Source organism: Saccopteryx bilineata, chromosome 5 (genome assembly GCF_036850765.1).
Source record: "Saccopteryx bilineata isolate mSacBil1 chromosome 5, mSacBil1_pri_phased_curated, whole genome shotgun sequence".
In the NCBI taxonomy this organism is placed as follows: Eukaryota; Metazoa; Chordata; class Mammalia; order Chiroptera; family Emballonuridae; genus Saccopteryx; species Saccopteryx bilineata.
In genome coordinates this window covers 226732003-226759846 of record NC_089494.1, presented here as the reverse complement: position 1 = coordinate 226759846, position 27844 = coordinate 226732003, and the positions used below count along the sequence as shown (strand labels likewise).

General features: G+C 37.2%; 1 protein-coding gene across 13 annotated transcripts in view; it reads right to left on the bottom strand.

Moving 5' to 3' along the window:
* The window catches only part of CLOCK (clock circadian regulator), a 112491-nt gene that overhangs the window by 13261 nt on the left and 71386 nt on the right, over window positions 1-27844 (bottom strand). For 12 of the 13 annotated variants that reach the window (XM_066280030.1, XM_066280029.1, XM_066280025.1 and 9 more), the window contains 12 exons: window positions 27614-27727; window positions 27338-27456; window positions 24672-24754; window positions 24253-24359; window positions 16827-16974; window positions 15811-15886; window positions 13483-13624; window positions 10783-10883; window positions 9905-9994; window positions 6415-6567; window positions 2017-2226; window positions 362-567 (listed from right to left, as the gene is read on the bottom strand). In XM_066280030.1, the coding sequence (XP_066136127.1) occupies window positions 362-567; window positions 2017-2226; window positions 6415-6567; window positions 9905-9994; window positions 10783-10883; window positions 13483-13624; window positions 15811-15886; window positions 16827-16974; window positions 24253-24359; window positions 24672-24754; window positions 27338-27456; window positions 27614-27727 (1549 nt within the window). The remainder of the gene's footprint in view (window positions 1-361; window positions 568-2016; window positions 2227-6414; window positions 6568-9904; window positions 9995-10782; window positions 10884-13482; window positions 13625-15810; window positions 15887-16826; window positions 16975-24252; window positions 24360-24671; window positions 24755-27337; window positions 27457-27613; window positions 27728-27844) is intronic. The other variant, XM_066280036.1, reaches the window with a different exon arrangement.

Here is a 27844-nt window from a genome sequence, read left to right as displayed (position 1 = left end):
AGAGAGAAAGGCAGAAGGGAGGGAGGAGCAGAAAACATCAGCTGACAGTCTCTTCTTACACGTGCCCTAACTGGGCAAGCCAGGGGTCTTGAACTGGCGACCTCAGCAGTCCAGGTCGACACCTCATCCACTGCGCCACCACGGGTCAGGCAGGAGCACAGTTTTGAACAAGAAACAAAATTTGTAGCTAACTTTTTATTATAAACCCCTTAAACAATTGAATACATTCTGCGTTTTTATTTCAAATTCAAGAATACTGGCTGGATTGAGTAGCAAACTAAAATGTTTTTAAAATTAAATTACTGGTTTTTTAATCAATTAATTTGCAACTTTGGAATGACTAATAAAATACGCTAACGACCTTAGCTGTCTGTCCTGAGTGAAGGCAGTGACTGCGGCACTCTGGGTACTGTGCTGTGGCATACTAGACGGAATCTGCACCATGCTCCCGGCCGCCGGCTGAGAAATCACCATAGTGTTGTACAGCGGGCCCGTGAGAGTGCCCTGCGTCTGGCTAGGAAGAGATGTTTGTTGACTGTGCCCGCTCAGGACATTGTGTTGACTCTGCTGAAAAAGAGGAGAGTTTAATGACAGATTCACTGGAAAAATTTACACCAAGAAGTATGCTTCTACATTATTCTAACACAGTTGACCTGGCAGAAAAAGAAGTGGCAGGACCTACTACCCTGGGAGAATCCTGACCACAGAGGAATGACTGGCAGTAATTGAGAATGAACTAGTGTTTAACATCTTGCTGGAAGGTAAGTTACAATTTTTAGAAAAGGAGCATGATTTAAAAGAGACAATATAAAATAAACATAAATAATTTCCATTAAATGCTCAAAACGAGGACCCAACATTTAGTCAATTTTATATACTTCACTTGAGGCCATGGGATTTATACTCGCAGATGTACACCAATTGCCGCAATTTCTTGAAATACTGATTAAATCATCACTGCGCCAATTTATCCTTTACATATAGTGACATGTTTCCTGGTCAACCTCCTTTACAAACAAACCTTTTTTAACCTACAGAAGTAGTCTATATATTCACTTTTTAAAAATTGCATTAAAAAAATTTTTTTTTAGAGAGACAGACAAGAAAGGAGAGAAGAAAAAAGAGAAATAAAAAGCATCAATTCATACTTGAGGCACTTTAGTTGTTCATTAATTGATTCTCATATGTGCCTTGACTGGGGGGGGCTCAAGTTGAGCCAGTGACCTCTTCCTCAAGCCAGCGACCTTGGGCTCAGGTAGATGATCCTGCTCAAGTCAATGACCCCACGCTCAAACTGGCAAGTCTGTGCTCTAGCCAGTGACTGAGGTTTCGAACCAGGGCCCTAAGCACCTGGGGCTGAAGCTCAATTCACTGCACCACGACTAGTCAGGCAAAAATTGCAAAATTTTTTAAATGTCATAATATTGAAAATATTTAACATTCAAGTTTCACAACACTTTTGCACAAAATATTTTAACAATGATCACTCTCAATACTCTCTAATTATTACTATTAAATTCTTAAATATGGTGTTCAAAATAGAGCTTAATTTTTGTTTCAGCAATAATACAATTTCCTTTTTTTTGTGAGAGGAGGGGAGGCAGAGACACAGACTCCAACTGGGATCCACCAGTAAGCCCACTAGGGGGCGATGCTCTGCCCATCTGGGGCCCTTGCTCCGTTGCAACCAGAGCCATTTTTGGCACCTGGGGCAGAGGCCATGCACAGCACCCGGGGCCAACTTGCTCTAGTCAAGCCATGGCTGCAGAAGGGGAGGGGGGAGGAGAGAGAGAGAGAGAGAGAAAGAGAGAGAGGGAGGGAGAGAGAGAGAGAGAAGTGAGAGGGGGAGGGGTGGAAAAGCAGATGGGCGCTTCTCCTGTGTGCCCTAACTGGGAATTGAACCCAGGACATCCACACGCTAGGCTGACACTCTACCACTGAGCCAACCGACCAGGGCTGAAAATACACATTTCATTTACTGAACGCTCCATACACCATTATAGTTGATAACATTACCTGACTTGATGTACTTTGTAAAGTCTGCTGTTGTATCATATGCTGAGTTGTGCCAATGTGTCCAGTATTCATGCCACTTTGAATCTGGTTAGTCTGAACAACCTGGCCTTGCATATTTATAGGTGCAAGTTGCTGGATGTTAGATGAATTTCCAGAAGAAAGTTGGACAGAACCAAAATTCAACCCAGGGGTTGACTGTTGTAAAAACATCTTTAAAAATAAAATTTACATTAAAATAACCTTTGTAGATTCAAAGCAAAGACAAATGAGAGCATTAAAGTAAAAACAAGCTACAAACTAAAGTGTAAAAAGTAAGTAACATGATTAAGACATTTGAATAAACAATTAGTAATAAATAATTACTGAATAAAAGATAATCATTCCTCTAGTCCTATCCATATCATGTTTCCAATTGTAGAACTGACAGTTCTGCATCACTTATTTATAATTTGATAAAGGTAGTTTTCATTTAAACTTTACCTGTACCAAAGGCCTAGTTTCTGACAGACAAAACTTTAGAGTGACTGACCAAATAAAACTATACATAGACTTGTAATACCTATGGGCATTTTATTAAAACAATGATTGATAATTTATTAAAAATTCGGTACCAATGTGTACCTACTAAAAGTCTATGTAAAACATAATTCTTACATTATAGATTAAAACTTACTAAAAAGTGATCTGCTAAAAGATGACTCTAATCTGGAGAAAGAAGGATGTTGATGGTTATACTGCACTACTAGAAATGAACTGTCACTGGAGATTATAAATGCAATCATACTGAGTGGGTATCCAATGAGCATTTACTGAATTACACTGATGAACTAACTGTATCTCTTGCATGTTATTGAAAACTTTTTTTTCAATTACAGTTGATGTACAATATCATATTAGTTTCAGATATACAACATAGTGATTAGACATTTTTATAACTTACAAAGTTATCACCCCAATAAATCTAGTACCCACCTGACATCATAGTTATTAGAATATTGACTGTATTCCTTATGCTGTACTTCACAATCCTCTATTTTGTAACTACCAATTTGTACTTCTTAATCCCCCCTCACCTTTTTCACCCATCCTCTTAACCCCCCTCCCAGCTGGCAACCATCAAAATGTTCTCTGTACCTATGAGTTTATTTGTTTTGTTTGTGTATTTATTTTGTCTTTTAGATTCCACATATAAGTGAAATCATGCAGCATTTATCTTTCTCTGTCTAACTTATTTCACTGAACACAACACTAAGACCATTTATGTTTGTGCAGATGACGAGATTCCATTTATGGCTGAATCATATTCCCTTGTATGTATCCACACTTCTTTATCCATTCACCTATGAGGAACACTTAGGCTGCTTCCATATCTTGGCTATTGTAGTTAAAGCTGCAGTGAACATACGGACACATGTCTTTTCAAACTAGTGTTTTGGGTTTTCTCGGATACACAGAAATGGAATTAGTGGGTCCTCTTTGTCTTTTGTTATATCCCAGTGGTCCCCAATCTTTTTTGGGCCATGGACCGGTTTAATTTCAGAAAATATTTTCACGGACCAGCCTTTAGGATGGGACGGATAAATGCACAAAATAAAATTATGTGACCGGCGTAAAAACCGTGGTATTTTTAAATATAATTGTCAAACTTACGACACAAGCGGCAAGAGTGAATCTTAGACGGATGTAACAGAGGGAATCTGGTCATTTTTTAAAATTAAAACATCGTTCAGACTTAAATATAAGTAAAACAGAAATAATGGAAGTTATTTATTCTTTCTCTGTGGACTGGTACCAAATGGCCCATGGACCGGTACCGGTCCGCAGCCCAGGGGTTGGGGACCACTGTTATATCCTTTATTTTAAAGTCTATTTTGTCTGGTAAAAGCACTGCTAGCCTAGTTGTTTTTGTTTTGTGTTTTTTTTTCATTTTCATGAAGTATCTTTTTCCATCCCTTTGCTTTCAGTCTATATCTTTTTAGCTGAAATCTCTTGCAGACAGAATATATACGGGTCGTGTTTTCTTATCCATTCAGTCACCCTATGTCTTCTGATTGGAGCATTTAAATCCATTTACATTTAAAGTAATTGATGATAGAGATGCAGTTATTGCCATTTTATTATTATTATTATTATTCTTTTTTTCTGCCTTTCAACTCTAAATGATAGCTTTGCTGGGTAGAATAATCTTGGCTGTAGGTCCTTGCTTTTCATCACTGCATATTTTGTGCCAATCCTTTCTGGCCTACAAACATTCTGGTGAGAAATCATCCGATAGTTTTATGGGAGCTCCCTAATAGGTCACAGCTTTTTCTCACTGCTTTTACAATCCTCATTTTTGACCTCTGGTATTTTAATTATGATGTGTCTTGGTGTGGGCCTCCAAGTCCATTTGTTTCAGACTCTCTGCACTTCCTGGGCTTGTATGTCTGTTTTGTTTGCCAGGTTGAGGAAGTTTTACATCATTATTCCTTTAAATTGGTTATCAATTCCTTGTTCTGCCTCTTCTCCTTCTGCTCTGCCTATAATGTGAATGTTAGTATACTTGATGTTGTCCCAGAGGGGCCTTAAACTACCCTCATTTTTTTGCATTTTTTTCTTTTTGCTGTTCTGATTAGGTGTTCTTTTACTACCTTATCTTCCAGCGTACTGATTTGACCCTCTACTTTATCTAATCTAATGTTGATTCCCTCTAATGTAGCCTTCATTTCAGTTACTGCCTTCTTCATTTCTGACTGGTTCTTATGTATTCTATCTCCATTTTTATATTTTCTGTCTCTGTTGAAGTTCTGAGATCACCAAGCAATCTTATTACTAGTGTTTTGAACTCTACATCTGGTAGACTATTTGTCTCCATTTTGTTTAGTTCTTTCTCTGGAGTTTTGCTGTTCTTTCATTTGGAACATGTTTGTTTCCATATTTTGGCTGCTTCCCGGTCTTTGTTTCTATGTATCAGGGAGAGCCGCTAAGTATCCCAGTGTTAGCAGACTAAGCCTCGGGCAGTAGGTGTCCTGTGGGGCCCAGTGGCACAGTCTCCTCTAGTCATCTAAGTCAGGTGCTCCAAGTATGTCCCATGTGCGGGCTGTGTGTGCCCTTCTGATGTAGCTGAGTCTTGATTTCTCTTGGCATGTGAATGGGAGGGATTGAGCCTCAGACTGATTGACGGTGAGGACTGGCCACGACTACAATGGAGGAGCTGTCATGCAGAGGCTAACCCTACAGTGCAAGATCCACTTTGGCAGGGCTCTGGTCCTTCTGAGTGTGTCATTTGTGGAGGTAGTTGGGTGGTGCTCTTGCATGGTATGAAGCTGACCACCAGCTGTGTTAGTTCTGAAGCCTCTTGGGAGGTGCAGGCCAAGGTTAGCCGCTGCCCTGCCCTGCCCAGGGCCAGTTGGTATACTTAGCCCTTCCTTGTGCTGGGAAGGGCTAAGCTGCTAACTGAAGCTGCTACCATTAGTGCTGGGCTTAGGGCTGCATAGCAAGAAGTATATGGCATGCTGTGATTATACATGCTGCTTGTCTGAGGTTTGTGAACCTCTGAGAGGTTTTACGAAAGTCCTCCACATGAGTTAAGACAGGCCATTTGTAGGAAAAAGCCACTGGAAACAGCTTTGGTGGGGCAAGGTCTTAGGGAGTCACCAGGGCAGGGGGAACAGTGATCGGCAGGTTGGTGGGCTCAAGATATGGCACCCGCCTGTGCCTGCAGTGGAAGTGCTCAGCAAAAGGGCACTGGCCTCTGCCAGCCCTTGCGTCTGGGAGAAAGCTGCCCCTCTAATTCTCATCCTGAAGCCAAACACTTCAGTTCCTCCCTGAATGTCTCTGGCACCTTTTTGAGCTGCTGCCCTGGCACTAAAGCTCAGAGAGAGTGCCAGTAAGTCTGTGCATGGGCCCTTTTAGAGGAAGACCTGGCACTCCAGCAGCCCTCTATTTCACTTAGCCACAATATCCGCTGGTTTTCACAGCCAGAAGTTATAAGGACTTCTCTTCCCAGCAGTGACCCTATGTTAGTATGAGGCTGGAACCCCTTGCTTCTCAGGAGGACCTCTGCAACTGAGATATTCCTGCACATTCTCAACTGCAACACGTAGGTATGGGATCGGCCCCTTTTCTATCGCTGTGCTCCCTGCCACTCCCAGTCCGAATGTGGCTTCCTCTGTAAATCCTTACTTATAGGACTTGTGTTCAGCTAGAACTCAGGTGGTTTTCAATGATGGCTGCTCTGTAGCTTAGCTGTAATTCTGATGTGGTCATGAGAGAAGATGAATATAGTGTTTACCTACTCCATCATCTTGACCAGAAGCCTTTCTTGCTTGTCACTTTTAATTAGAAACTGTCAATTTCCCTAAGAAATTAAAATGTGAATGGCATGCTTTGTTTAAATCAAATATAGTAATATATTACCTGCAGTCCTTGACCATGCACCATCTGAAGTTGTTCTTGAATTTTTCTTAGTTCTTCTTGTTGCCGATGAATATTTGCCTCTATCATTCGTGTCCGTTGCTCCAATTGGTCTTTCAGATGCTGCATGGCTCCTAATTGTGCTGAAAACTGAAACTGAAGTACCATGTATAGAAAAAAGTATTAGATACTTTAGAATTACTTATTCCTCATAACTATGCAATGCAAAAGATAAGCACTAGAGCAAAAGCTAAGACTATTATGCTAGTCACCAACATTATTGCCTGCCTCTCAGCTAATTCACCCATCTTTGCTTGGCTTTGCTGTACTGGAGCTGGACTCTACAAACATTTCTCCTTTACCAGCAGGCACAAACTTAGCCACACCAGTTGATGATGCTGAAGGGATACCACAAAGGTAGATGCTTATCTTTCTGGTTCTAGTGATTTTCCTTCTAGCTCTTCTGCCAGTGGGTAGCTTCCTGAGTCTCATCAGCACCCCAGCAGGTGTTTCTCCAGCAGGTCTCACTAGGATCCAGGTACTCAGCTCCCCAGCAAAACTGACTGGTACTCCAGCAGGTGGCCTCCTGCTCTCCACTCCTAGTCTGTGGCACCTCAGTGAACCTCTCTAACATCCAGTGGTACAGCCACACCTCCCCCAGTGGAATCTGATTCTCAGCCTGGCCTGGAAGAGGAGACGTTTAGAGGTGTTGGGAAAATCTTCCAAGTTGTTTCTTCCTTGGGTACTCTCTCTTTCACTGCAGTTAGAGCTGTTTCTATAACTGTTATCCCTACAGGCTTTAAAATTTAGTATTTAATCCCTGTTAACAGTTAACAATTTTTCATATTACCCCTGTTCAATTTTCTGGTATAGCTTCTGACTTCTGATTGCACCTTGACTGATTAAAAGTATACAATGGTGTTAAAAGACCTGAGCAGTTATTGTGGCTACATCAGTTGATAGAACAAGTTACTTAGCTTTATTGCTACCCTTTAACAAAGCCTGCAGCTAAGTTATCATGGCCTCTTTGTGCACAACATTAGAAACTTACAAAACTGACAGATAATCAACCACAGTATTTCTCTCATATTTTCAAATGAAACTGTTCTCAGGTAAATACCAAACACAAGCTTTTAAAGACTAAGCAATTAGGAATGAATGAATAATAAACAAATGAAAAAAAGTTATTCTATTAACAGGGGTTTCAATTTTACTTATTTGTCTATGTTTCACTGAGTCATACTCACCTTCTATTTACTACTGCTTGAAATTTGGCAACATTTAGGGATTCACCACTTAAATCTACACTTAATTATTTAAATTACATTTATTTAATTTTTTCCATTAATATTCAGCACAGGATACAGTATAAGAGCAGAAAAAATTTTACTTTATTGGAAATGTTTTAGTCTTAAATAGTTTTCTCAAATAAACCGCATCTAAAAGTGAGAAATGCCTCCCCAAAAGCTTTTACTCTACTACAAAAGTCTGTACTGAGGATATGGAATATTACTTTGCAAAGTATACCACCCTCACTTCTGAAGTTGATAATAACCAGACCCCATCATATATAAGATTATGTTAGGTGTGACAAAATATTACAAATTTAGTACCTCAATTCCCTCATTCCTTAATTTTTTAATATTCTCCAAAATGTTGTGTGTATGATACAAATATATTGTATCCCAAGCGAAGTTATTTATACCTTTGAATAATTACAATGACACCACTTACAGAACTTCTATCAAGTACAAATAAGAAAATAGAAACAAACATAAGGCAGAATAAATAAAACCATAGAACTAAGAGGCAAAGTGTTTATCTTTGTCACTAAACAAAAAATGAGATTTGAATACTTAACATTTTTTATAAAATAGGTATTCTTTATTTCATAAAAATATTCCTTTAAAAGTTAAATGTTTTAAGGCCCTGGCCGGTTGGCTCAGCGGTAGAGCGTCGGCCTAGCGTGCGGAGGACCCGGGTTCGATTCCTGGCCAGGGCACACAGGAGAAGCGCCCATTTGCTTCTCCACCCCTCCGCCGCGCCTTCCTCTCTGTCTCTCTCTTCCCCTCCCGCAGCCAAGGCTCCATTGGAGCGCAGATGGCCCGGGCGCTGGGGATGGCTCTGTGGCCTCTGCCTCAGGCGCTAGAGTGGCTCTGGTCGCAATATGGCGACGCCCAGGATGGGCAGAGCATCGCCCCCTGGTGGGCAGAGCCTCGCCCCTGGTGGGCGTGCCGGGTGAATCCCGGTCGGGTGCATGCGGGAGTCTGTCTGACTGTCTCTCCCCGTTTCTAGCTTCAGAAAAATGAAAAAAAAAAAAAGTTAAATGTTTTAGTATCTTGAGATTAATGAAATAATATTAAAAATGTCTACATTTTTAAAAACGGATTCTGTTAACTTTCAAAGTAAGCATTTTAAAACTCTGCTGATAAAAACAATTACAACTGCATATAATATTGAGTAATAGTATAAACACCTTACATGATCAGATGCTGCTAAAAGTCAGTTATGACGTTCAGAAAATTTATAGCATTGTCAATATATTTGTATTAGTGTTATATGGACAATTAAAAAATTAACCATAAAAGACAAAGGCATGTTTGGAAAAATATTGTTTTTACCTATTGTTAACTATCATTATTTGAAATTAAGATACTGTTAAGTCAAAGTATATTTAATGCCAAACAAAACAGTAAAAAAATTTAAATTATTTTGACAACTACTCCGTAGTATTTTTAATGTGTTTGAGGTACTGAATGGGTACAGAGTCATGAATTACAAGTTGGGAATTTGTAATCAAAAGTAATTTCTTCTTATTTTTAAAATACTTCTCCTTTGTCTCATTAATGTTTATATTTAGGCCTCCTTCAGGACTCAGCTTAAGCAAAAACTTCCAGAAAGTTTTCCTTCACTTCCTCGGGATACATTAAGTGTCCACCTAATGTGTCCACCTGTCGGTCTGTACACCTTGAGCACAGACTAGGTATTATATTGTAGTTCTCTGTCACTGTAATCAAGTCTGTTAGTATAGATATTACATATTTTTGTACTGCCAGCACCTGCAATATCTGATGCATACAAGGACTCAATAAATGTTCTATATATGAACAAATAAATGAATACATGAATAAAATTACTTGATGCTTCCAATATTCATAGGAAAAACAAAATAAACAGCTGTATTTCATTTTTAATTATCTGTACGTCTGTAGTGTTTCTCAATAGAGGTGATACGGCATATTAAGCAGGGTAATTCTTTGTTATGCAATACTGTCATGCATCTAAAAAGACAATTAGCATCCATGGCCCTTGTCTATTAAACTAAGGGCTAGTGGAACCCTCATGACAATGACAATAAAAAATATCCCCAGGTATTCTCAATGCCCCTAGTTGAGATTTAACTGCATCTGTAAGAAAATATATTTTTTAAATCTATATTAGCTTAAAAACAATTTATCATTTCAAAATACTCAACTGAAACAAACAAAAGTACCTGTGATATGCCTTGTGGAACTGATAAATTTGCGGCTTGAGACATCATTGGCTGTGTTAATGACTGACCAAGAGACTGGGAATTTATTGACTAAAAGCAAAATAAAAACAACACTGAGTGATGATCATTCCTACACATGAGTACTTCCACCAGAAATATCACTATGATACCTTTATAAACTTTATAACTAAATGACAATTTGCTTCACACTTTTTTTAACCTAGTACAGACATGTCTCCCCTTCTACAATGAAAATGCCTGTGCCCTACTTACCTTTTAATCATCCAAGGCCTCTGCCACATTACCCTGCATGGGCTCTCACTAAGAGTTGACTGGACTTAACAGAAAGTCATTCGTATTTAAACTCAGATATAGAATGACTCTAAATTATCACCATTTCATAACTGTTAAAATACATACCGTTATATAACATTTTACTTGAAAAGTAAGTATAGGACTGATATGTTGATAACCACTTCATAAAAAAATAAAGTTCTTGAATAAGTGTCATCTACCAACAACTATTTTTTTTTTAATTTTTTTTAATTTATTCATTTTAGAGAGGAGAGGGAGACACAGAGAGAGAGAGAGAGAGAGAGAGAGAGAAAGAGAGAGAGGAGAGACAGAGAGAAGGAGGGGAGGAGCTGGAAGCATCAACTCCCATATGTGCCTTGACCAGGCAAGCCCAGGGTTTCGAACCGGCGACCTCAGCATTTCCAGGTCGACGCTTTATCCACTGCGCCACCACAGGTCAGGCTTACCAACAACTATTTAAATCTCTATAGACAGGGATAATAAATCAATGAATTTCTAAAGATTTAGATAATTTTTATTCCCCTTTCATAAACCTTTATTCAGAAGAATGCTAAGTTATTTACCTGACTACTAAATGATGACCTTCTTTGTGCCATCTTTTCATGAGCTGGTAAATGCTGTCTGGGAGGAGTGCTAGTATCTGTTGGAATCTTTGTTGGTGTTGCTAGGAATAGTCAACAAAAACAGAACAGTATTAGTATTTTATAAAATACAGTTTTCAAAAATGAATCTCAAAATGCATTTCAGTGAATAAAAATAAGGTATTTGGGTTCTTTTCTAAAATATTTAACATAAGTGGTCTACACAATACAATTTATTTTAATTACTTCTTCTTTAAGGACAGTGAAATCTTAATAGAAAAAAATCTTAAATATAATAATGATTACAACTCTTGTAACTCAATAATAAAAAAACATAATTCAACTAAAAAATGGCCTAAGAGATTAAATAGACATTTAAGAAGATATACAAATGACCAATTGGCATATGAAAAAATGCTCAACATCACTAATTACCAGGGAAATGCAAATAAAAATGACAATAAGATATTACCTCACACCTGTAACAATGACTATTGTCAATCCCCCCCCCCCAAACAAAACAAATGACCCTGGCTAGGTAACTCAGTGTATAAAGCACTGACCCAGAGCACCAGAGGTCATAGGTTCAACCCCATTGAGGGCATGTAAGAAATGCAATCAACAAGTACACAACTAAATGGAACAACTAAGTGAAACAAGTTAATGCATCTCTCTCTCTCTCTCTCTCTCTCTCTCTGTCTCCCCACACCCCCTCAAATCAATGAAAAAAAAAGTGTTTAAAGAAACAAAACCAAAAGACAAGTGTTTGCAAGAATGAGAATGAACTGGAACTCCTGCACATCATCAGTAGGGATACAAAATGAAACGGCCACTGTGGAAAACAGTCTGGAGGTTTCATAAAAAATTAAAAACAGAACTACAATATATGATCCAGCAATCCCACCTGTGAGTATTTATCCAAACAGGCTGAAATCAGGATATCAAAGACATACTACCACTCCCATGTTCACTGAAGCACTATTCACAACTGTGAAGATGTTGAAACACACCAAATGTCCACTGACAGATGAATGGATAAACAAAATGTGGTATACATAAGGGTAGACAAATGTAGGTTTACAGTTGTTTGTATGGAAAATACATTAACAAATAAACAATAATACAAGAATAAATTGTTTCATGCACTCACAACTGTAAACCTACTTCTTCCTACCCATGTATATATAATTAATGGGATACAACCCAACCTTAAAGGAGGAGCAAATCGCCTGACCAGGCAGTGGCACAGTGGATAGAGCGTTGGACTGGGATGCGGAGGACCCAGGTTTGAGACCCTGAGGTCACCAGCTTGAGTACAGGCTCACGTGGTTTGAGCAAAGCTCACCAGCTTGGACCCAAGGACGGTGACTCGAGCAAAGGGCTACTCAGTCTGCTGAAGGCCCACAGTCAAGGCACATATGAGAAAGCAATCAATGAACAACTAAGGTATCGCAATGCACAACGAAAAACTAAAGATTGATGCTTCTCATCTCTTTTTTCCTGTCTGTCTGTCCCTGTCTATCCCTCTCTGTAAAAAAAAAAAAAAAAAAAAGGAGAAGCAAATTCTACAATATGCAACACCAGTATGAAATCTTGAGGACATCAGGCTAAGCAAAATAAAGCCAATGACAGAAAGACAAGGGGTGAATGACGCCATTATCTGAGGTATCTAAAATAGTCAAATTTGTTAAATCAGAGTAGAATGGTCATTGCCACAGGCTGGGCAGAGGGAAAGTAGGGCTACTAAGCAACAGGCTAAAGCTGCAGCTGAGCATGATGAATAAGCTCTAGAGATCAGCTGTAAACACGATACCAACAGCAAACAACAACGTACTGTACACTTACAATTTTTTTAAAATTTATTTGACTTTAGAGAGAGGAGGGGGGAGGGAGAGAGAGAGAGAGAAAAGGGGGGGGCGGGGACAGAAGCATCAACTCCTAGTAGTTACTTTTCATCTGTGCCTTCACCGGGCAAGCCCAAGTCTTCAAACCAGTGACCTCAACATTCCGGATCAACACCCTGGCCACTGCAAAACCACAGGTCAGGCATTTGTTTTTTAAAAGATCTACACTTAAAATATTTAAAAGGTAGGTCTCATTTTAAGTGGTCTTACCACAAAAAATTAAAATATTTTAAAGAAGAAAACAGCTACAGTAGTATAAAATTTTTTCCCTAAGATTTCAGAAATTGTATGTTTAACTTCTGATATTTTACCCACAATGTTGAGTAGTTCATCACAACTCTTTTCTCCTTACTAGTATATATAGTTTTAATACCCTGAGAAACAAAATTACTGTTTATAAAGAAAGGTTACTACTTTCATGACAATTATGCAAGTCTTCATAAAGACGAGACTCTTAGAAAATACTTTCAAAGAGCAAACATAAAGAATACTTACTGGCTCTACCAGTTTTAAAAAAAGGGAGTAATTCTTTCTTTTTGAGGGATGCTTAAAAACAACACCAGCAACACTGTTACCTATATATTTTATAGGCTATCTCATAAACTTAATTCTTCGCTAATATGAGCAATGTGCTTCTTACTCACTGGAAAGTTTAATATATACTGCAGAAGTGAAAAAACTTATTTTAAAGTAGCACTGATTAAAAATGGTGATACCAGTTAACAGTTTACAAACACTGTCTTCTGAATGAAGTCTGCTTTCAAGCTGGAGTACTCACAGGAAGGGTCGGAGACTGCGGTGTGAGATGATTTTCTTGAACTCCGGGAGGAAGCAGAAGGGGTGGGGCTGTGATCAAACCTTTCCAATGCTTCCTTGAGACTGACTGTGTTTATACGATTATCAGACCCAGAATCCTGGCTCTAAGAAGAAAGAATAAAATAAATGTTTTCTTATGGTTCAGTTCAGTGATCCCAAATTATCAATATTGCTTACAAACCCCTCTTTCCCAAAATCAATGCTGGTTGTCATCTTTCTCTACATTCATTCCCTTGGTGATCCTGTTTAGACTCATGACTTTAAAACCACACATTGAAGTTTATCAGAAATACATCTCAAGTAGACTTCTTCCCTAAACTCCCTGGTGGATCAGGGTGGTAACAGCAAACTCAGTGAGAAAGCAGACAGTTGGAGTATGTTTTGGAAATAGGGCTAGTTGAATTTACTAGACATGAACACTGGCAGGAGGGAAAATAAAGAAGCAAGGGGAACAATCTATGTTACTTTAGTTGTACAATGGTACTCATTTCAAGGAACTCTAGAGTTAAACACTTTTCTAAGAAAATTTCTTTTATTCAAACATACTGGATCTTCTTCCTCTATGTATACAAAGCTTCTTTGAAACATTCTTTCACACAGAATCCTAGAACAGAGAGCCTGTTTATGTTATTCACTGCTGTATTTTCAGCCTCTAGAACCATGTCTGGTACCTTCCTGGCACTATTTAGTCATTCAGTAACCTTGTTGAGTACTTCCGAAGTACTCAACAAGGTTAGTGAATGACTAATATCTCCCATATTGTCCTCTGGCTTGCTGCCTGCCTAACATACTTTTATATAAATTCTTTTTTTTTTTTCTTTTTTTTTACTTTTTTGAGAGACAGAGAGGAACAGACAGACAGGAAGGGAGAGAGATGAGAGGCATCAACTCATAGTTACAGCATCTTAGTTGTTCATTATTGCTTTCTCATATGTGCCTTGACCAGAGGGCTCTAGCTGAGTCAATTACCCTTGCTCACGCTAGTGAGACCTTTGAGGTCAAGCCAGCGACCATGGAGTCATGTCTATGATTCTATGCTTAAGCCAGCAACCCCGTGTTTAAACTGGTGAGCCCTTGCTCAAGCTGGCAACCTCAGGGCTTCGAACCTGGGTCCTCAGCATCCCAGGCTGACGCTCTATCTACTGTCCCACTGCCTGATGGAAAGGGCCTCCTAGAAAGCAACTGAGGGTAACCTCTCATCATCAGCCAGCCAGGAATCAAGGCCCTCAGTCCAAATGCCCATAAGGAATCAGATCCTTCCAACAACCAAAGTGAGTCTGGAAACAGACTGTGCCCCCATTGAAACTTGAGATTACTGTGGCTCCCAATGACACCTTGATTACAAGCTTGTAAGAGACCCTAGGCTGACACTTTAAATGCAGCTTCATGACCAGTTCTAAACAATCGGTCCCAACTAAACTGTGCCTGAATTTTTAACCACAGAAACTATGAGTTAATAACTGCTATTTTATATCATTAAATTTTGTTACACAGCCATAGGCAACTAACACACTACACTTCTACATGATAAATGAAGAGAAACCAGAGTTAAAATTCTTGACTATAACTTCCCAGTCATGTGTCTTTAGGGGAGGCTTCTCCCCACCCCCAAAGTCAGTTTCAATATTTTCAAAGTGGGGATACAGCCTACTAGATAAGGATGCCTGAGGAGTAAAATATATTTTGTAATTCACATAAAGAATATAGCCAGAGCCTAGCATATTATAGGCCAGGGGTCAGAACCTTTCTGGCTGAGAGAGCCATGAACGCCACATATTTTAAAATGTAATTCCGGGAGAGCCATACAACGACCTATGTACATTACGCATTATCCAATAAAAATTTGTTGTTGTCCTGGAGGACAGCTGTGATTGGCTCCAGCCACCTGCAACCATGAACATGAGCGGTAGGAAATGAATGGATTGTAATACATGAGAATGTTTTATATTTTTTAAGTTATTATTTTTTTATTAAAGATTTGTCTGCGAGCCAGATGCAGCCATCAAAAGAGCCACATCTGGCTCACGAGCCATAGGTTCCCAACCCCTGTTATAGGCAATTAATAAATGGTAGTTAAAATCTGAGAGTACACGTCTCTTATCCAATTATCACTAAACAGCATACCCTTCTTACCATTTTCAGAAGTAGAGTAGATTTTAAAATATTAATATTAACGTTTATAATTCTATCAGAAGTAAAATATTTAAAAAATAATTTTCCTATAAATTACTGAACCTGTTTTTCATTGCAAAGAAATGCAGTATCTTTTTTAAAACTGTAAGATACATACTTTATCAGCAGCTGTCTCAGGAAGAGACTCTTCAATGCCAAGTTCTCGTCGTCTTTCAGCCCTAACTTCTGCATAGCTACAAATGAAAAAAGAAATAGAATTTCAATGTTCGGTTGTTCATTTAAAATGCTGCAGAGGTGCGGAGGCGCACCCATTCAGTGTTTATGTGTCTTACTTGCTTCCTAATTTCAGACTATTTTCCATGCACTGCATAAACCTATAACGTGTACAGTACCTTAATTCAAACTGCATTTTTCCAGGTATCTAATGTAAGTGACCTGTAATTGCACAGTTATTAAATTAACCGAATTTGAATGAGCCCTGGCCAGGTGACTCGGCAGGTCAGAGCACTGTCCTGATATACGAAGGTGTGTAGCTTTGCTCTCCAGTCAGCACACGTACAGGAATCAACCAATAAATGCATAAATAAGTGGAGCAAATCGATGTTTCCCACTTTCTCTCTCCCTTTCTCTTTTTCTAAAATCAATAATTTTTTTTTTTAAAAGAGAATTTAAATTAGAAAGAGTATGCTTATCTACTCCAGGTTTTCCTTTTATATGATTGAGTTTGGTACATAAAACACAGTTACAACGTCTCTAAACCATAAAATATATGCCAAGAATTATTTATGTATATATGCCTGCATTCTATTTCTACATAATGTAAGTTTATAATACATTAAAACCATGAATACAGGGAAAAATCGCTTTGTAGTTCATTAACAAGTCAAGCACACAAATTTCATTATCAATATCACCATGGTTATTTTGTAATTCATATCAAGAACACAGTCAGAGCCTAGCATATTATAGTCAGTTAATGGTAGTTTAAATCTGAGAGCATACATGTCACTCATCTAATTATCACTAAAGAGCAGAATCTTCAAATCATTTCAAAAATCAGAGGTTTTTAAAATATTAAAGTTTACAACCCTGTCACAAGTGAGAAAATAAAATATTTAAAAAGTAATTGTCCTATAAACTTCTACAGTTCCAAAACTCTATAAAAGAATTTACCTTACTACAGTGTGAGTACAAACAATAAACTCTGGCCTCGAATTCCACTGATGATAAGTGATATAGTAATGAGTCTGAAGCCAAATCCACTGTTGTCCTTTGGTCAGGAACCTATAATAACATGATTTGCCTTTCCCATACTGCATCACTAAAAACAGAAAAATATTTTTGATTTATATTATGTTACAAATCTGCTTTTTAAGCTAAAGCTATTACTTACTTTTATATCTACATACAGAAAATACTTCTGGCTTTTTTCAATAACATATATCAATTATTAAAAAATACTATTTTATAAAGATAGCTTAAGGTCTCAAGCAGTGAGACCTTAATCTTCAACAGTGTCCAACTTACTGCAAATTACTGCTGATCTTATGTAACTTTTATACACAATAAATTTCCAAATACTCAAGAATAAAGTATTCATATACTGACTTCCTTCTATCCAGATATATGATACTAAGGGTAACGGCATAAGTAATCACACTTGAGTTTTTCCCCTACTTGTATCCTGGCAGGTGCAGCATCTTTAAGGCATTTAACTTGATACCTTAACTTAATCTAATAAACAAAATCAGATTAATTTGTTTGAAGTAACTGACAAGTGCAGTATTTCCCAACTCACTAAATTCTGCAGCCTTTTCATATTAAGGCAAAAAAAGTGATTGTGGTTAAATTAACTTAGGAAACTGTTAAATAGGTTTATTTAATCTTTTTTTTACTTATTTTTTTATTTTTATTGAATTTATTGGATTTCCATTGGTGAATAAAATTATAGAGGTTTCAGGTGTACAACTGTATAATCCATCATCTGTGTATTGTAGTGTGTGTTCACCACCCCAAGTCAAGTCTCCTCTGTAACCATCTATCCCCCTTACCCTCTTCTATCCACCCTCACCACCTTTTCCCTCTATTCATCACCATGCTGTTGTCTATGAGTTTTTATTTCTATTTTTTTTGCATAATCCCTTCAGCTTTTTCACCCAGCCACCCAAGCCCTCTCCCCTCAGACAGCTATCAGTTTGTTCCTTATATCTAGAGTCTGTTTCTATACAGTTTGTTAGTTTATTCTGTTCATTAGATTCAACACAGAAATGAAATCACATTGTACTTGTCTTTCTCTAGTTTATTTCACTTAGCATAATACTCTCCAGGTCCACCGCAAAAAGGTAAGATTTCCCTTTTTATATCTTTTTTGACCAAGTAGTATTCCAGTACTACAGCTTTTTTATCCACTCATTTACTGATGGGCACTTGGGGCTACTTCCAAATCTTGGCTATTGCAAAACAAAATAATAATTTTTTTATTTAATGATTTTTAGAGTGAGAGAGAGGGAGTGAGGGTGAGGAAATGGGAGAGAGAAACATTAATTTTTAAAAATATATATATATAAATTTTTTTTATCTCATCTCAAGCAGGCCTTTTTTTGTTTTACAAAACAGAGTCAGAGAGAGGGATAGATAGGGACAGACAGACAGGAACGGAGAGAGATGAGAAACATCAATCATCAGTTTTTTGTTGCGACACCTTAGTTGTTCACTGATTGCTTTCTCATATGTGCCTTAACCGTGGGCCTTCAGCAGACCCAGTAACCCCTTGCTCGAGCCAGCGACCTTGGGTCTAAGCTGGTGAGCTTTGCTCAAACCAGATGAGCCTATGCTCAAGCTGGCGACCTCGGGGTCTCAAACCTGGGTCCACCGCATCCCAGTCCGACACTCTATCCACTGCACCACCGCCTGATCAGGCTGTATATTAATTTTTATTGATTGATTTTAATGAGGGAGGAAGGGAGAGAGAGACAGGAACATTAACCTGTTCCTGTTATGTGCCCTGACCGGTGATCGAACTGGCAACCTCTGAACTTCGGGACGCTGCTCCAACGAACTCTGCCATCCAGCCAGGGCAAACATTAATTTTTATTCCACTTATTTATGCATTCGTTGGTTGATTTTGCATGTGCCCTTGACTAGGAATCAGACCCCCAACCTTAGTGTATCAGTATGATGCTCTAATCAACTGGGCTACCCAGCGAGAGCTTAAATAGGCTATCTTTACTCCAGTGTATGCTATTGTCTCCTCTGGCAAATACTAATTGACCATAAATTTGTGGATTTATTTCCGGGCCCTCTATTCTGCTCCATTTATCTATATGTCAAAAATGCCAGGATCATGCTGTTTTGATTATTATGGCCTTGTAGCATAGTTTGATATCAGGTAGTGGGATTCTTCCAACTTTGTTCTTCTTTCTCAAGTTTGCTGTGGCTATTCATGGCCTCCTGTGATTCCATATAAATTTTTGGAATATTTCTTTAGTTCTGTGCAATATGCCATTGGTATCTTGATAGGAATTGTGTTGAATCTATAAATCATTTTGGGTAATATGGACATTTTAATGTTGTTAATTCTTCCTGTCCATGAAAATGGTATATGCTTCCACTTGTTTGTATCTTCTTCAAATTCTTTCTTCAGTGTCTAATAATTATCTGTGTACCAGTCTTTTACTTCTTTGGTTAAATTTAGTCCTAGGTCTGCCTAACCAGGCGGCAGCCCAATGGATAGAGCATCGGATTGGAACGCAGAGGACTCAGGTTCAAAATCCCAAGGTTGCTGGTTTAAGCACAGATTTATCTGGTTTGAGCAAGGCTCACCAGCTTGAGCCCAAGGTCGCTGGCTTGAGCAAGGGGTCACTCGGTCTGCTGTAGCCCCCCAGTCAAGGCACATATGAGAAAGTAATCACTAAATAGTTAAGGTGCCATAACAAAGAACTGATGCTTCTCATCTCTCTCCCTTCCTGTTTGTCTGTTCCTATATGTCCCTCTCTGTCTCTCTCTTTCTCTGTCACAAAAAAAAAAAAAAAAAAGTACTAAGTCTATTATTCTTTTTCAAGTAATTAAGAATGGGATTATTTTCTTAAATTATCCTTTCTGATAGTTCATTATAGGTGTATAAAAATGTAACTGATTTCTGGATATTTTTGTATCCTGCTACTTTAGTGAATTCATTTGTCAGTTCCAGTAATTTTTGGTGGAATACTTAGGGTTCTCCATATACAGTGTCATGTCATCTGCAAATAATGAGTTTTATTTTTCCTTTCCAATTTGGATGCCTTTTATTTCTTCTTTTCTCTGACTGCTGTGGCTAGGATTTCAGTACTGTGTCGAGTAAGAGTGGTGAAAGTGGGCATCCCTGTCTTGTTCCTGGTCTTAAAGGAAACACTTGTAGTTTTTGCCACTGCATGTGACGGTGACTGTGGGTCTGTCATATATGGCCTGTATTACACTGAGGTACATTCCTCTATTCCCACTTTGCTCAAAGTTTTTTATCATAAATGAGGGCTGGATTTTATCAAATGCTTTTTGTGCATCTATTGATATGATCATGTGGGTTTTGTCCCTCATTTTGTTTATGTAGTGTACCATGTTAAGTGATATGCAGATACTGTACTACCCTTGCATCCGTGGAATAAATTCCACTTGATCATGGTGTATGATTTTTTAATGTACTATATTGCTGGATCCAGTTTGCTAGTATTTTCTTGAGGATTTAGCATCTGTGCTCATCAGGGATGTTGTTGGTCTATAATTTTATTTCTATGTAGTGTCTTTATCTGCTTTTGGAATTAGGATACTGCTGGCCTCATGAAATGAGCTTGGGATTCTTACATCCTTTTGAATTTTCTGGAATAGTCTGAGAAGGAGAGGTGTTAGTTCTTCTTTGAATGATTGGTAAAATTTAGCAATGAAGCCATTTGGTCCAGGACTTTTGTTTCTTGGGAGTTTTTTGATTATTGCTTCAATTTCACTAGTTGTAATCTGCCCAGATTCTCTGATTCCTCCTGATTCAGTTTTGGAAGATTATATGTTTCTAGGAATTTATTCATTTCATCCAGATTGTCCAATTTGTTGGCATAGTTATTTGTAATATATTCTCAAAATGTTTTGTATTTCTTTGGTGTCAGTTGTTACTTCTCCCCTTTCATTTCTGATTTTATTTGCTTAGGTCAGTGGTTCTCAAACTTTTTGAAGTTGAGGCGCATTTAAAATCCTACAAATAATTGTAGGTGCACTATATACAAATTTCTGAGAAATAGGTTATAATAATTAAGTCAAATATTAAAGAAAGAAATATAAAGTCCAAGTGTGCTTTATGGTAATTAAATGAAATAAATACGACAAAATTAAATTTATTCTGACATTAAAAAACATTTTTATGTTATATTTTTTGAGTTATGCTTTTTAGAATTTGTAAAAAAGAGGGGTTAAAAAATAAAAAACAACAAAAAAGTTATCTTTTTATAAGGAGAGAGACATTCTTAGTAATATTTAGTAAATTCGGCAGGTCCCGGCACAAATGTGTTAAGTTTTTTTACTCTTGTGTTTATGAGAAACATGAGCCTGATGTGTCCTAGTGATTTCTTCAACGTTTGGGCATATATTTGAAAGACAGACTCTCATTTCCTCATCAGTACACTGAAGAATTCTTCTCTTTTTACTCTTTTTTTTTTTTTTTTTTTACAGAGACAGAGAGTCAGAGAGAGGGATAGACAGGGACAGACAGACAGGAATGGAGAGATGAGAAGCACCCATCATTTGTTTTTCATTGTGCATTGCGACACCTTAGTTGTTCATTGATTGCTTTCTCGTATGTGCCTTGACCGTGGGCCTTCAGCAGACCAGCGACCTTGGGCCATCTGGTTTGATTTGCTCAAACCAGATGAGCCCCGTGCTCTAGCTGGCGACCTCGGGGTCTCGAACCTGGGTCCTTGGCATCCCAGTCCGATGCTCTATCCACTGCGCCACTGCCTGGTCAGGCCGCTTTTTACTCTTAATTGTGTTGAGAGTAGAAAATCCTAATTCACATAAATAGGATGTTAAAAATTGTAGTAAAATGTTCAAAGCTTTTTTAGATATTGCCACATATTCTTCTTTTATAGAAATCCAAAAGGCTTTAAGAGACAATTCCTTATATTTAATCATCAATCCAAAACCTTCACCATACATGTCATCTTAACTTTACACCAAAGAATAGAAGAAACTTGCCTCCAGTATTTCTGGAAAACATTGGGGGTAGTGTAAACAATCCAGCACCACAGTTTAACAGCCTTTTGCAACCTAATCCGGCAAGTGAGGTGGGGGATTGGGCAGACGGTCAGTTTACAACCAATTCCCCATACCTCTGTCCCCCAAAAATCTAAACTCCAAAAACCCTGTTGGTTTTTTGGTTCCCAACACACACATATTTCTCTGGAATACCACAGGGAGCGCCTAGAAATCTTCTAGGACGTACCAGTGCGCCCTGGCGCACTCTTTGAGAACCGCTGGCTTAGGTCCTCTCTCTTTTGTTCTTGGTGAGTCTGGTTAAAAGTTTGTCAATTTTGTTTATCTTCTCAAAGAACCACCAGCTCTTGGTTTCACTGATTTTTTTTGTACTTTTTTTAGACTCTATTTTGTTTATTTTTGCTCTGATCTTTATTATTTCCTTTGTCCTACTCACTTTGGGCTTAGTTTGTTGTTCCTTAAAGTGTAAAGTTAGATTGTTTGAGATTTTTCTTGTTTCTTGAGGTTAGCCTGTAATGCTATGAATTTCCCTCATACAACTGCCTTCACTGTGTTCCATAGATTTTGGTTTCTTGTGTTTTAATTTGCATTTGTTTCAAGGTATCTTTTGATTTCTTCCTTGATCTCCTTGTTAACCCATTCATTGTTTAGTAACATGTTATTTAGCCTCCATGTCTTCACGTGTTTTGTAGTTTTATTCTTGTGACTTCTAGTTTCATAAAATCATAAGAAAAGATGCTTAATAGGATTTCAGTTATCTTAAATTTATTGAGCCTTATTTTGTGTCCAAATGTGGTCTATCCTAGAAAATGTTCCATGTGCACTTGAAAAGAATGTATACTCTGCTGCTTTGGGATGAAATGCTCTGAAGATATCAATTAAATCCATCTGACCTAGCATATCATTTAAAGCCACTTTTCTTGTTTTTCTGTCTGGAAGATCTATCTATTGATGTCAGTGGAGTTTTAAAATCCCCTACTATGACTTTATTACTGTTGATCTCTCTCTTTATGTCTATCAAGATTTGCTTTATATATTTAGGTGCTCCTACATTAAGTGCATATATGTTTAAAAGGGTTATACCCTCTTGTTTGACTGCTCCTTTCATAATTATGTAATGTCAAGACTGGAGGGAGGGGTAAAATAATTACGAAGTGTTTCCTAGTCTTCCTTGGCCATAAATTCCATTTTGAATGGACTGGTATTCAAAGGACCAAACCTTAGGAAAGGCTTGTCAAAGCCAATACCTATCTCTCTCTCTGTGCATCATCATAAGCATAGTGCCAAATTGCCTGAAGTGAATGTTTTCTTTTGTGTTGAAATGACTTTAAAAATCTTCCATGTAGTGGATATTACCATAAAACATGCTTAACTTTCATATGAAGAGTTTTATTAGACCAGCCTAAGACATCATGAAACTACCTTAAATATCTAATTAAGTTTTAGAGTATATCCAAGAAAATAAATCTTGGGAGGAGGATAAGGAAAACAGAACCTATCATTGAAACAATCCTCTGAAACAAAGTATGGCCAGCATATAATCAAGGGATAGGTTTAACAAGTGGTCAGCAAACTCATTAGTCAACAAAGCCAAATATCAACAGTACAACAATCAAAATTTCTTTTGAGCCAAATTTTTTAAACTTAAACTATATAGGTAGATACATTCCTTATTGAGGTAGCGCCCGCATGTGGAAGAGCCACACTCAAGGGACCAAAGAGCCGCAAGTGGCTCACGAACCGCAGTTTGCCAACAGGGGTCTAGACTATAATACCCTTGCTATCACTAATGAGTTACCAAATTGTGGGCAAATTAACTTGGCTTAGGTGCGCCTCAGTTTATTTGTGGAGATAATAGTTTCTACTATCTAGAACTGTGGTGATGAATAAATTGTTTAGAATAGTGCAGAGAACAATAAGATAGTGTTTTTGCTGTTAATAACAGTAAGAACAGGTAACATTAAGCACTCACTCTGAGCTTTCTAAGAGCTTCTTTAAATGTGTACCTATCTCACAGGTAAACTTATATGTCTTTAAGTCAAAATTTATAAAATATTTTGACATTATTTCAATTTTCAAAAGAATCTACTTCTCTTATTGCAACACTTACACACATTAGACCAAGATTTAGACGCTATATTATAAAATTGTTCTTACTGTTACAGCCTGAAATATGTTAAACTGAAATAAGTTTAATTTAAACTTGACCTACGATTTCTACTGGATTAGTTATACATATAAAGTAAAATCTAGTATATTTCAAAAAAAATGCAAAAATGGTTATGTCTGCATTTTACCACCTTCTATTAATACAACAGTTGTTTATGATTAAAAACAAGTATCACCAGAAAGATTAAAGTCTACTTACAGTGCTCATGACATTTTGCCAAATTTTCTAGGTCATCCACATGATAGTAATCATAGCCAGACGTTCCCAGAACTTCAAATGGCAAATATCCTATTATGGGTGGTGCCCTAAATTACATATAAAACAGTATTGTAACTTTTTTCATAATGAGAAATAGTCCAACTAGAAATCAACTTTAGGGGGAAACTTTTTTTTTAAACTTGATCACCCAGATTAGAAAAAGTTTGTCTTGAAATCCATCAATTTAAATGTCAAAATAACCTAGAGATGTTTTCTCTGTACCTATGTACCCTGACTGATTAATGTCACCCCATTAAAATTAATAAAAAAGTATAAATAATTTTTATTAAATATAAAATCCATCAATTTAAAATTTATATAACTATTACCCTTCTTATGAAATTTTAAAATAGAGTTACCTGTGATCTAGAAATAGAAATTTCCATTCTAAACTATGTCTAGATGTAAATTCTTCATTGGGTTCTTCAACAGTGCACATTTCCTACAAATAAATTAATAATTAAAATTCAGAAATACTTTTCTGTCCTTAGAAAAATCTTAAATATTGCTAGCCATAAGTCATTATTACATTTCCCTAAGCAATTTTTAAACACATTTTAATTTAATTTAATGTGGCAATAAATAAGTACAGACTTCCAGGGGAGTATTTCTTTATACCAATTTCTCCATTCTCTCACAAGCCTTTAAACCCAAATACTGAATTCAGATCTCTCTCCTGAACTACCACTCTATTTTAACTGTCTTGATGTCCCCACAAATCACAAACTCAGTATTTCCTAAAATGAGCAAATTGCCCTATTCCTCATATGCAGTTAAAACAATTTTCCACCTCATTATAAGGCATACCTGTGTCATATCTTCATCCAAAAACTTGATAGTCACAATACACTTTTGTCTTCACTTTCCACCATCTAAATGCCTACTACTAAATCCTTTCAAATTCACCTTCTAAGTTTAAAAAAATCTACTTGAGCCTATTCATCTTCTGTACCTTAGTTTAGACTCTGGGCCCCAGCTACCACTGGTTCACATCATTGCCACAGCATCTCCCCAGACACGTCTCCCTGTCCCTCAACCCATCTTCTACTCTGGCCATAATTATCTTAACTAATACTCAAATATGACTATATAACTTATCCTTAGTGATTCCTCATTCTGTTAGGATAAAGCTTGTTTCTTTAGCATGGAAAAACAACAAAGAAGTAAACACATTTCAGTTCTGGCCTCGCTCAGACTCTAGTCATATTCAACACTGTACTCCCCCTACCTGCCTCTGAATGATCTTCCATAGCACAATGCAGTGATTGGTTATGGGGGGGGGGGGGACGGGACACAAAGAAAACCAGATAGAAAGTGACAGAGGACAATTTGACTTTGGGTGATGGGTACGCAACATAATCGAATGTCAAAATAACCTGGAGATGTTTTCTCTGAACATATGTACCCTGATTTATCAATGTCGCCCCATTAAAATTAATTTAAAAAAAAGAGTTTGGGCTTAAAGAGAAAAAGAATTAGAATCAATCCCAGTTTTACTACTTAACAGGTTCAACTTTGGGAAAGTAATTTAATTTACCTAAGCCTCAGTTTCCTTACATATAAAATGGGGATCACACTAACATCTATCATGTAGGGTTAAAGTAAGAATTAAATGAGATAATGCACATAAAGAATACAGCATGTAATAAGCACTTAATATTAGCCACTGCTATTATTTCCTTAGATCAAAACAAAAAGATCAAGACTGGCTTAATACCTTCTAACTGCTAATTGAATACTTTGTCCATGATCTCCCTAAATATAAAATCTTATATTCTTCTACTGTTTGAATTATTTCACTTTCCCACTTCCCTACTAATCATCTGCTTGTAAAGCCCAGGAAATAAAAATAAATTATTTAAATTTTAAAATTGAAAAGTTACATGCAGTAAAAAACCATTGTATAATATATTTCTAAAGAAAGTTTCAAAAACAATCTTTAAAATTACCTACATTTTTGGCCCTTCCCTTTTAATGTAAGTTGTGAACTACACAAAAAAAGCATCCTAATACTTTGCACAGAAGCAATATAGCAGTGATATATAACCAATGGTTACCTACAAAAGATATACATCTCAAAATGAATTGTATAATTTAATGAAAGCCTTGATAACTCATTTGTTTCAAAAATATTATGATCATGTATATTCAAAGACTCATGGATATCACTACCTTTAATGTTTGCAGGAAGTTTTATATAAGGTCTATTGCAGGCATCCCCAAACTACGGCCCACGGGCCGCATGAGGCCCCCTGAGGCCATTTATCCGGCCCCCCGCCGCACTTCCAGAAGGGGCACCTCTTTCATTGGTGGTCAGTGAGAGGAGCATTGTATTGTGGCAGCCCTCCAACGGTCTGAAGGACAGTGAACTGGCCCTCTGTGTAAAAAGTCTGGGGACCCCTGGTATTGGAAAGTTTTGTCCGTTTTTGGAATAAACAAAATACAAATTTTTCTTACCGTCAATAAACTTTATTAAATAATATAATTGCCATTATTATTAATGATTTCTTGCCAGCATGAGGGCAATTTGTATATCCCATTTTTGAAAAGTGTTTTATCTTTTGATGCGAAAAATTGAACCAGTGCTTGTTTGATATCTTCTTCATTTTTGAATTTTTTGCCCTTCAAAAAATTTTGTAAGGTCAAAAACAAGTGATAGTCGGAGGGTGCTAAGTCTGGGGAATATGGTGGATGCGACAGACATGCTTCTGTAGCGTTTCTTCCTTGTTGAAATTCGTAAAAATTACAGTGGCATAAATGAACTTTATCAGTAGCCACGGGTACACTATGGCTTCACACATACAACTAACGTGAATCAACTCTGTTTTAGTTAATTTGCTACGTCAGTATGTATACATTAGTGATAAAAATAGGCACACATGCACCAAATAAACATGTGCTTACGTGTCAAAACTTGTGATAGAAATGGACAGAACTTTCTGGTAGACCTTATATATTCTGTAAACAGATCATTCTCACAATATGAAATTATATGTCCTTCAGGAAATAAAATTAGAAACATTACCTTGATGAACTGAGGTGTAGCTAATCTGACAGTAGCTACAAAACAAACTCTATCTTCATAAGAAGGCCTGTGTGCGCGCTGTATAGTTCCTTCAAAACCATTGTGTGCTGAAGTGGATACTAAAACAATAAGGAAATATGTATCATCATTTAGTCCAGTAAAATCTAGCTATTATTGATGTTCAAACATATCTATGTCTTTGAAAGCTTAAAGGAATACCAGATTTTAAAAAATAAACAGATTAAATTACACCATAAGAGAAGCATTTTAACTTACCACTGTTTAAAGATTTGAAATTTCCTATAAATTTCACATATTCATAGGTAGATGGCTCCTTTGGGTCTATTGTTCCTCGAAGCATATGACAACAGAATTCTAACTGATTTTTTGCTGAAGTGGGTGAAAAAATATATTTGTGATTAATCATGAGTGACGTATCACATAGAAAGATTACATAAGTTGTATAAGTTTACAATATTTTCTCCAACAACAGTCCTCAATGACATT